The sequence below is a fragment of the Agelaius phoeniceus genome, chromosome 1 (assembly GCF_051311805.1).
Source record: "Agelaius phoeniceus isolate bAgePho1 chromosome 1, bAgePho1.hap1, whole genome shotgun sequence".
In the NCBI taxonomy this organism is placed as follows: Eukaryota; Metazoa; Chordata; class Aves; order Passeriformes; family Icteridae; genus Agelaius; species Agelaius phoeniceus.
In genome coordinates, this window is record NC_135265.1 from 121,196,387 (window position 1) to 121,208,414 (window position 12,028).

General features: G+C 40.2%; 1 protein-coding gene across 1 annotated transcript in view; it reads right to left on the bottom strand.

The window, feature by feature from the left end:
• Positions 1-3,911: 3,911 nt before the first annotated feature.
• The window catches only part of EYA1 (EYA transcriptional coactivator and phosphatase 1), a 160,267-nt gene continuing 152,150 nt past the window's right edge, over positions 3,912-12,028 (bottom strand). The window contains exon 20 of the mRNA XM_054631621.2: positions 3,912-7,177. Coding sequence (XP_054487596.2) covers positions 7,097-7,177 — 81 coding nt within the window. The 3' untranslated portion in view covers positions 3,912-7,096. The remainder of the gene's footprint in view (positions 7,178-12,028) is intronic.

Here is a 12,028-nt window from a genome sequence, read left to right on the forward strand (position 1 = left end):
AGTATTTGAGAAATTCCATACAAAAAGCTTACAGAACAGTGGATTACAGGTGGACTATTGAAATATCAAAAAGAATGCTAATATTCACAAGAGCTGACTTTCCCCTCCATGTAACTGTTGTTTAAAAGGGATATTGCAACCTTCCTAATTTTACTTTGCTGAGTTTTCCTTGTCTTCTAGAGAACTAAGTATACAGTTTAGGGTTGGTTTTTTGTTCCAAGTCTCCTTTAAAAACTTTCTGTCTTAAAACAAAAGGGCTCCAGGAAGGCTCTTACCAGGGATAAATCTGTATGGTTTAAATTGAATTTCAAACTCTCGTTTTATAAGAAGGTATCAGGAGCAGTCTGAGAGGATTTACCTGCTGTGTAGTGGAAATATTACTGAGCAGACCCCCTGTGACCCCAGATTAGTGACAAATACCAAATGGCATGTAAGTAGACCTCTGATATCCATGATACAGATGCTCTACTGAATTTTAAGTGAGTCACATATAAATAATGACTGCACAGATAGATTTAGGAGCTGGAACATGAATTTAATGCAAAGTTAATAATCCCTTCTGGAATTATAGCATTTCTTGAGGTAAAGGGGAATGTAATGGTTTTGTTTCTATTCAGTTGCTTGTCTTGGTACTGAGAACTGCACTTGTTTACTCTGGAGAGGTGTTTTGCTAGTTTTGGCTGGGATAGAGTTAATTTTCTTCACAGTAGCTTGTATGAGACTGTGTTTTGGCTTTAGGCTGAAAACAGTGTTAGCAATTCAGGGATGTTTTAGTTACAGCTAAGCAGGGCTTGCACAGAGTCAAGGCCTTTTCTGTGCCTCACTCCACCCCACTCCAGCAGTGAGCAGCTGGGGGTATGCAAGGAGCTGGGAGGGGACACTGCTGGGACAGCTGACCACAACTGACCAAAGGGGTATTTCCCACCATATGGCATCATGCTCAGCATATAAAGACGGGGAATGAAGAAGGAAGAGGGGGGATATTTGGAGCTATGGTGTTTTCTCAAGTCACCATTATATGTGATGGAGCTCTGCTTTCAGCTGGGATGGCTGAACACCTGCCTGTCCATGAAATTGTGAAGTAAGACCTTGTTCTGCTTTGTTTGTGTGCACAGCCTTGGCTTTAGCTATCAAACTGTCTTCATCTCAACCAATGACTTTCCTCACTTTCCCTCTTCCAATTCTCTCCCCCCTTCAAATGTGAGGGGAGTGAGTGAGTGGCTGCATGGGGCTTAGTGGCCTGAAACCACAGGAGGAAGGAAAACAGGTATTTAGTCCATCCAGTGGATTTTTCTGAGGAGAGCTAAGGGCAGCACTGGATTTGGTGGTGTGAGCACATGCCTCAGAGACAGGAGCCCTGATTTATGTGCCAGCTCCCAGGACTTTCTGTACTTTGCATTAAGCAGCTACAGAGAGGCAAAGTGTTTTTGCTCTGCAAACATCATCCTCACTGAGCTTCACTGAGAGCCTGCACATTTGCACTTCTCTTTTCTTCCTTTCCCATGGAACTCCTCCAGCTCTCTGAGAGGATTAACAGCACGCAGCTCCCACATAGCTCTGGATGGGGTTGAAAACAGACCTGGCCTAAAGTCACCTGTATCCTGTGCAAGTGGTCACTAATCACTAAACTTCTGCAGGGATGGTGAGCAGTGGGTGCTGCACAGGACACAGACAGCTCCTGCCACATTCCTCAGCATGGGCAGCCTCCTGTCCGGCACAGGAAAGGATTCCAGCCATCACTGAGGGGGCAAGATGTGGTGCCCAAGCTCCTGGTAAGGGCAGGATTTTGTGCACAGTTCTGGTGCCAGTAGCTGGCTTCAACCTCACTGAGGCTCCAAGTCCTCTCCATGGAGAGCATGCAGGACCAGCCCTGGATGTCCTGCAGGTGGCCAGCCACAGTGACACTTAGCTTTGCTGAGACTGAGTCCTAACAACTCCTGGCGTGTTCTATGGCAGAGCCAAGAAATTAATTTGTCTTCCTAAACATAATTTTCTCCATTCTGAACAACTCAGCATTCTTCCTCACTCCTTGCTTTGCATTATTTTCTCCAGGATTTATTATCCTACACGTTTCAAATCAATTTATGTTTTGTGTTTTTATTTCTAACTACTTTTCACCTTCTCTGCACTATATCATCTATTACTGCAGTCTCAGCTATTAAACTTAATGTGATATCTAGCTCTCACTTCACTTCCATGTCAAATTTGACATGGCTTGCCAATTAATAAAATAAAGAGGACTGGAGCTTCCTTTGCAAATTATTCAACTCCCACTTTAGAAAACGATGCACCTGTGCGTAAGAATGGAAACAGCACAGTGTCAAAGGCCAGGCCTTCAGGAAGTAGCAGAGCAGTCCATGCAAAACATTTCTAAGTGAGGATAAGAAACAAAACCCAAGCCACAAATACCTCTTCCCAGCTGAGACACTGCTAGTGCTGGTGAAATGATGGGAAGGGCAGATTGCATACTTGTACCTAGGTCTGACTTCCACATCACCTGGCAACATCATGTGGCTTCCATGAGAGCTGGCATATCTGTATTTAGCTCTAGATAAATCTAAATATTTTATTTTTCTTCTGCTGTTATTCTATTACCATTAGCAGGAACAAACAGCCACTTAAAAACCAGAAATGGCAGTATAGAATATTAATAAAAAACAACCAAAAAATGTCCCTGGTGTATCAGAACTGGTGGAAGTTTATTTATACTCACACAGACTGAAATGCTGACAGTTACAAAGATGGATGATTTGAGTAGTCAAATGTTTATTTATCTTTATTTATCTTTCATAGCTGTGCTGGGGAACAAGAGTAAGGGCCACTTTATATTGCAAACCATTTGCATAAAGTCACTCAGGCAACAAGTTCAATGATACACCATTTTAATTTTGCTGTCATAACAAAGCCTGGCAACAAATATGTCTATCTATATTTGTGTATCTAGCTATATATCTATATGTATGTATATGTATGCATATGTGTGTGTATATATGCACATCTACAGTGCAGAGAAGTTCACACAGCTGATAGGCTGTGGAGAGAATTCAGGGCATGTGCTCCTGAGATTTCCATCTTTGCTGTGTCTTTTCCGGCACATGCAGGTGCATGCCAGCTGTGCAGAGGTAATGGGGACAGGGCAAGAGTTTCAGGAGGAGCCAGAAGAGGGATGGCAACCAGCCCCCCCTTTGATTTACACCACCCTCCCCTGAGGCCCACACGGAGTTATGTGCTGCTGTGCACCATGCTGTGGCCAACCTGCCATCCACACCATGAAGTTGGTGGGATAGGGTAGCCAAGAGACTGTGGGACCTCTCACTGGTCTCTTGTCCCATCAGATTCCTGAGCATAATCCTGGAAAGATGCTGGGGGCCCATCTAGGAGCACTGGGTGTTCCACTCAGTGACCCTTCCTGGTTACCTGCAGACCCTCTCTGCAGCTGCAGCCTTGTAACGCTCACACCTCTTCTCTATGTTTTTTCCAACCTGGGAGATGCCTGTCTTCCCCTGGATTTTCCCATTTCCTTCTAGCCCTTTGCCTGCACAAGAAAGCTGGAGAGTTTTGGTAGAGACAGTGCCTGGCTAAACAGAGTTTGGCAAAATTGGCAGCTGTGCAGCCTTGCCATTGACAAAGAACAGGAAGACTGGGACAGGCCTGTGCCTCTCCCTTGGCACATGACACAAAGAAACATGTTTCTTGATATCCATCTTTGAATTATGCAGGGCAGAATTCAACATTGAGAGAAGCGGAAAACTGAAGAGAAAGGCAAAAAAGAATTTCTAACAATATTTTATTGGCTTGCATTGCAAGCATTCTTGAGACAAAGGTACCACTCACTGAGCATGCATTCCAGTCATGAGAGACATAAATAATAATAATTACTATTTTTAATTTCACTTTCTTGGCACTACCTCAAAGTTACATATGTGTTATTCTTAGAATAGAAACCATTGCAGCTGAACACTTTTATCAGTGAGCATCTAAGAAATGGAAACTTCAAGCAGTTCTGACATGTTTCAAAAAGTGGACCCCAAGTTTATGAGCTGCCTGCATTATCTCCTTCACTCTATAGGACTCCTTGCTTTCTTACAAGATTTTGATTTAAAAAGGGTTTTCAAATGATGCTCTTTATTAAAAAAAAATTCTGAGTATTTAGTTGCTCAGAAAGAAAGACACTGACTACAGGGGGCATTTAAGTGCTTACTTCATTACACTAATTTCCAGCATCACTGGTGCTGTGCTGAAAACATTTAATTCAGCTCTGAGCATGCAACTTCCATGGTGGTGCCAAGTATGTAGAAGCAGGTCCTTGGATTTGCTTCCATTTGTTAGATCTCACTAGACCAGCAAGTGAGAGTAAGGAATAACCTGCTGGCAGCCAAGGCTCTCACTGATGGGCAGAGAAGCAATGAGGGATCTTCACCAGACCATGTGTGTACAACAAAACGATAAAACTGCTATAAAATGGTGGTCACTGGCATTCTTCCCAATTTAAAGGGCAGCCCTGCTCTATGCTTGGTAAAGTTAAATGCCAGTCCTGAATTCCCAGATGTAGAGGCCTGTTAAACCTCAGAGGATGGGACTTGTAGCCCTGAATGAGATATCTGAATGGCAGAGTCATCCATTCATATGGATTGCTTTGGATGACAGAGGCACCATGAAGTTCAGGCATTTGCTGTAAGTAACTCAGAGACATTTCCAGGACACCAAGGCCTTATTCTGCACTGAACCTCTCTAGCTGCTGCTGATAAACAAAACAACTGCTGCTCATCTAACCGAGCCTTCTGTAAACTAGTTGCAAGTATTCTTTAACCTGCTTAACATCTCAGCTGGGCACCAGAAGGTGAATAACTTCTGTGTCTTGAGACAGCAAAGAGATGAGAGATGTCTCCTCATTCCCAACCCAGAGGGCAGAAATATCACAGACTTGCATACAAGACAATTTTTTAATACGTTCACAAATCAATTTTATTAATTTAAAACAAAATTAATGAAGAAAAATTCTGTACACAATTGTGGACACAACACACTTTTTGTACAATAAGGCCCAGATAAACTGTTATTTTTTCAGTCCGCAAATGACTAAAAATTGAAAAGAGCCAAAGAAAAAAAAAGACAACCAATCTCCCCCATCACTGTCTACTTTGCTTGAGGAAAAAAAAGGCTAATGATAGTCTCAATTCTAAAAACCATCCACAATGTGCTTTATGCACGTATATGAGTCCAGCATGAGTTGCAGAACTCATACTGGGTAAAGTAAAGCACACGTGCAAGTCTTGGTAAGATAAAAACCTCTCTGTTGGTACTAACGCAATCCACAAATATTTTATTCTAGCAGCAATGTGATTCCTCCAATAGAGAAGGGTGTTGATTTGTAGCTACATTGGTGCTCTGTAGCTTTGCAGGTAGCTGTTTTGAGGCTGGTGGTTTTTTTAAAAAAAATGAAAGAAAAAACCCAGAAAATTAATAACAAAGGTGAGGCTTCTTTTTAATAAGATATTTAACTGGGCCAAGGGAATTGGTACAATTCAAGCCAAAAAAAGTCAGACTAACAGTTTATTTAACCAAGTAGCTCAAAGCCTTCAAGATCAGAAAAGTCACAAGTCACAGACAGACACGGTCTAGGTTTGTCCTTTAAGTTAGTACAGACAAAAGCAAATTTTAACTCCTTGTTGATAACCATTTCAGCATTTCCATTGCCGGCAATGGATGTTATATCTTAGGAAAATCTGACTCCTGGTGGAAGAGGATTAAAAAACTTAAATGTATATGAGCATTCTTGTTTAATTTTTCCAAAATATTCCCATTTCTAATTTCTAAAAATATTAGTGATGATAATTTCCTTCATTTTTGGGTGAGACAAAAGCTATTCAGTACCAAGGTTCCAGTTTAAGTTACATCTTAAAATATATTTGTGTTCTTTCTCTACTACTTTATGGAATGAGCTCCTAATTAATTTTTTAATACTCTAAGAAAGAGTTAATATGTTAACTTTAAAAGAGGAAACAAAAAGACAATAAAGGCTTCCTCTTCACTTGGGTTTTATCTGTATTTGCTTCAACCAGGGGGGACACACAAAATCAATCTTTTCGTAATCAGAGGGGGTGAGAGAAGAAAATGGCAGAGAAACAGCTGAGAACAAAACCCAGTTCCTATTGACACTTGACATCCATGCTTTTGGTCTTGACAAATTTATCTAAAAAAAAATCCATTATCTACATATTTATATCCAACACATTGATAAGGCACTGCACTAGTTTGTGCACACGTGGCCTCATTCTTCACCAACAAGGCGTTACTATCTTTCAATAGCATTTACCTTAACAATATGTAAAAGAATCATTCATTATTACAAATTTACACAAAAAATTCTTCCTGTACATGATTGTCTCAGTGATGTACCTATTAGTTTAAATTAGACATATTTTAAACTACTCTGTAATGTGCTAAAATCAAAAGTAGTTGCTGTACCATAAGGCAAAGGCTTATAATAGCCTTTAATCCTATTATACATATCCTCAGTTATATGATGTCAAAATACAGTCTGTTCATAAATAAGTAAAGATGTACAGAGTACCCTGGGTATGAGAAACCAAAACGTAAACCTTCTTTATAAGAAAATTACTCCACTGGTATTTTGTAAAATCTCAGTCTTCATTGTGCAATCAAGTTTGCTGTGTTGAAGAAATCGTGTGTGTCACATTGAAGAGGCTAAAAACTACAAAGCATTTGCAGGTCCTTTTTCTTTTCTTCACAGGTATGAACCTCTTATTTCCTTTTCTTCTTCTTTTTTTAAATTTTTTTTCCCATTTTATTTTTTCCTTCTCTATTTCTTTTTCGTAGCAAATATGGTAAAGATGAGTTGTTCAAACACTCGCATGGCTTATTTTGGTTGGGCTGGCAGTGCCGGAGCCAACAGCTGTTCTGAAGAAAAGGACTTGCTCCTCTGTTCACTGAAAGGGCAAGGGTTAACCCCGACTGCAGCTGTACGTCAACATGCTGAAATCACAGAGTTCTGTAGTCCAATGCTGACACAAGACACAGGCATCTCATCCACGGGCAGAAGGAGGCTCTGAGGTTTGAAAGTGCTGCTAGGCTGCTACAAGTACTCCAGTTCCAAGGCATGGTGAAGGGCCATAAGGTCAGAGTGGCTCGAGATCCTCCAAAATGGCATAGCATGCTGTGAACAGCACAGACAATATGTAAAAACAACCCCAAGCATTCTGGTATTTAGATGCACCCTTTGTCTTTCACAGGGATAAGAGAACACTTGGGGGAGAGAAAAAGAGCTCTTAAAACCTTGAATCCTCCATGTTTATGTCTGGTTTCTCTGACCCACACCCTAAGCATAAATTCTCAATAACAACACATCTATTTACAATAGGAACTACAGCAAACACATCAGGAGATCATAAGGAGGGGAGGGGCTTCTAATCTCTTTATATGAAAAACAGATTTCAGAGCACTGCAGAAGAAAATATTACTCTGGAAAAAAAGAAATCAAATAGCATACACATGAAGCATGTGGGTAGTTTCAGGAAGGAAACAGAAAGAAAATAAAGAAAGTGAAAGTGTTGTTTACTCTCAAAATGTATTTGCTCCTTGTAAAAAACTAGTCTTGGCAGAAGAGTTAAGAACAGAGAAATGGTGATTCAGAATAACTCATGTGTTGCTCACATCACTTTGAAAAGATTTTTATCCCAGTGGCTTGTGTAACATTGGTCATTGCTAACACTGATCTTAAAGCATCTTTTCCATGTGGGACATTAAAATAAATACATCTTTTTTTCCTATTAGTTGTAATAAAATCTGTCTGTAGCACAAATACTTTTGCAAAGAACCTGAATAAACCAAAAACACAAGTCCCGGGAAAAAGCACAGATCAACTCATTCATGATGGGTAAAAATCTGCTTAAGAACTACCTTTATATTTGAAACTGGGGGTTATAATGTCAACAAGAGCTTTTGCCTAAATTAAAAAATAAGAAAAAAGAGCTTTTGTCAGGAAATTATCCAATGGGAAAATAGTTTCAATTCAACAGTATTCTGAAGGCTAATATGATTGTGTTCACCTTTTCATCGGATCAGTTTGTGTCCTGGCATCTTTAGGAGGCAAACCACAAGCAATTAATTATCACATTAGCTTCTAAGTTCCCCAACCATTTTTATCTATGATTTTCCAAAGAGCCTTTCATCATCTTACTTCAGCAGCTCCTGAGTAAATTCCTAATTCCACTGAAATCAGTGACAAAACTCTATCTCCTCTGTCACTTTTATTCTGCTTTCCTTTTTTCATTCTGGTCTTCTCAAATTTTAAATTAGAGAAAAATTTTGAAAACAATGTTAAACTCACTGAATTCAGCTGCACATTTACTGTAATTTCTGTACCTGTCTCAGAAGGCAAACACCTTAACACCCAGCCTATCACATCCTCTTTGATATGACACCTGATTCGAATGAAGATGCAATATGGATGCATCAACATGTGCCCACATTCAGAGTATGCCCAGATTCTAGAACAAAGGAATTTCTTCAGGAAGAAAACATAATGACCCCCAAGAAAACACCATTGTAGCAGTTTCTGTTCTGGTTTGCTTTGCTTTAGAGTATTAGAAAGCCTTGAGAAACAGCTGACTGAATCTCAGCTTAAAGATAAATTCATGAGTGATGGCTGACAATGGAGACAACAAACCAAACAAAATTCAGAGAGACAATAGAGGTATTTTTTTAAAATGCTTGTGATATTTCCAAAACACTTTTATAGATGGATCTTTTCCTTAAGAAGGAAATGTTAAATACTACAACACTTTTTTTCCATACATCTTCAATCTGGACTTCCACTGTACTGTTTCTATGCTCCACCAGCTACAGAAAGCAGATGCAGTTAGCTCACTCAGTTACAACTCCATGCCCCAGGATCTTTGTTCCCTGTTACATTATACAGGCAGCCTACTCTCTGTGCTCTGTCAGGCCAGACATTGCTGTTTTCCAACTCACAGATTTCCTAAAGATGAACTTCTTGCACCATGTTCAGGAAATGAACCAGCAAGAGCAATACGAAATAAAAATTACTAGCCATGCCATTCTCTGGATTTTGCAAAAGCTTCTGTGCACCTCTCTAAACTTAGGCTGTAAGATCTTTCTGGCAGAATTTGAAATATCTGATAGGGATACTACATCAAGCACAAAGAGTCACAGGTTTGTGCCTGCAACAGGTCCAGATGACTGCACAGGTCAGCAACGCTCAGCAGTGCTGCCTCCTTTTCGTGGGAGGTTGCAGCTTCCCTTTTCTCTCTCACACCCCTGTCAGGTGGGACACAGCTGGTGTCCCTGATAGCCAGCCATAGCTCCCTGCTCCTCCTCTTAGTCAGCTTGGCAGCAGGTCTGCTTTAGCCACTGGGTCAGGGAGGTGTAAACAGCACACCTATGATGTGGATGGCAAAGACTTTGGTGGACACCTGTCTATGCAAAGAGTCTCTGCAGAAGCCAAGAGTCAATGACATGGATGCCTTCCAAGGCCAGGCAGCAAACCAATGAATAGGGAAACCTATAGGAATAAATTCTTGGCTTCCAGCTCCCACTCCATGCAGTTCCAGCTTTATACTGCTTCCCTAGTAACAACCTCAGCATCACAGAGCATACACACACCAGGCAGATAGAGCAGTTAAAGACTCTGATTGATTTAACAGAAGGTTTAGCTTCTGCTAAATCAAATTACAGCACCTCGTGCTAGATGCCCATGTGCAATATCGAGTTTTGGATTACCCTGTTTATGGGTCAGCTGTTGATGGTCAGATTTTAAACCAAAACTGTTAGCACTCATTATTTTGACTATATATTTCTATCTCAAATTCAGTTAATTGTCCTCTGCTTTATTTATGTCTGTCTGTCTGTGAAAGGAATATACCTATATTTATTCCATGCAGTTATAGCAGCGAAGTGTGGAATGACAATAGAGAGTCTCATGAAAAAAAGGAGGTTGTGTAAATCTCAGGATTATAATTATTTGAAAGAGAACCTTCAGTTCTCTTTCATGTAGGTCTAAAGGCCAGCTGCACACTCCTGAGAAATAAAACATGCCAGGAACACGGTGGCTGCATGGGGCTGGAATCTGCTCTGATGCCCTGGGCATGGCTGAACGTGGCCAATTCAGTCTGACCCTGCTCTACAGCCTTCAGAGCTGTGAGGAGGGGAAACAAACCTGATACAGCTCTATATATATCTGTATGTTTGTGTGTATATATAGAGCCTCACACATATGTGTTCATATATATGCCTGTGTTTTCATGAGGCATGTATGCTAATTTTCACCCCATCTAAGATAATGACTGTATGAAACTAGAACCTTTAAAGTAACAAAATTATCATACACAACCTTACCTATTATTTCTGTATTAACATGCATTGTTGATTCACAACTATTCAGCCATGTCAAAAGTGGCAACACTCCCATGAGATGGAAGTACATTTTCTCTTGCCAAATGACTTGAGATCATTTGAGAGAGCAAGAGATCCTTTGTATATATCTGTACTAAATATTGCCTTTAAAAAGCCATCCCTACCAACACTTAGCACACCCCTGTCATGCAGAACACTTCTATTCTGAGCCAAGCAAGAAATGCTAATCTCACATTTGCTGCTGCGGGAGAATGGATGACAAATGCTAACCACTAATAAATAGGTGGTGAAACTGGATGCATTAGTATCTAATGGAACCCTAAGTCTACTATTTCAACATATTCCAAGTAAATATGAAGCATTTGTCTTTAAAAATCATGAATTGTTTGGTAGATGATACTGAGTAATAAAACATCTATGAACTTTTAAATTATTTGATTTTGATGATATTTTGAAATTAAATATGGTGGCAAAATTTGGATTTTAATGTAAAAAGCATAAAAAATGAAACTACAAATTTAGTAAGCCTAATAATTAGAGTATTATTAAATAATCCAAGATATTAAGCTATTTTATTTCTGAAATTGAAGTAATTTTATTTTCAGCATGTACCTACTAAATGTACAAAATTTCAGCTATTTTACTCCACAAAATAGTGTTGCTATTTTTACACGTGCAGAACAAATCCATATTTTGATAGCAACACCAAAAAGTGCAGATTATCCTCTATCCTCCATCCCTTAAATGAATACATATTTATACAAAAAAACTTACTCCTGAGATTTGAGATGGATTTGAATAGAAAACTCATCAGTTTTTGTCATCTTTCATGGTATTTTTATTGTATTCCTGCCAGATTTGCTAAGCACCCCTCTTTACTTCCTACCCCAGACCTGACCAGCACAGTGTGACTCTGAGCTTAAAAGCAGTGGCATATTGGATACCCATTTATATTCTATTTATTGCTCCACAAAGATTTATGATTTTTCCTCCCAGGCAGCATGACCATTTTGGAGACAAAGGAGAAGCCCATTTGACTAGGCTCTCCCGAATCACCTGATGTAAAATCCAGCTCCTCAGTGCAGAGGAGCCTTTGTCCATCTCACAAATTAGAAATCCTTTGGAGAATTCTCCTGAGCAGAAAAACTCAGGAGCTGGGGTTTTTCTGTCTTATTAGTATTTCCTGAATGTGTCTCCAAAGGCAAAGGCAAAAGATGAGTACAAAACACAGCACAACAAAACAAAATAACCTCCAAACCCAAAACACAAAACAAAGCAAAGCAAACCAAAATGCCGAGACAATGGGGTCTCTGGCAGAAGCCTCCAGACCCTTGTATTGAGAACAGCTGTGTCACTTCAGTGGCACTCTGAGGGGGTGACTCTGACCCACACTGGTGCCAGCAGCTCCAGGGCACCCTTTGGACTTTCACACTGGCTTCTCTCTGCCCTCCTCTCCCTCTTTTCCGGGGGAAGCTGATATGAAGGTGGCAACCTTTGTGTGAGCCCTGGTGTTAGAGCCAAGCTCATGGGCTGCTGCACTGACCCAGAAGGGTACAATCACTCCTCAATCCACAGGGCAAACATCCTGAGAGTTTAATTGTCTCATCAAACATTTTGCTGGAAGTGACAGCTA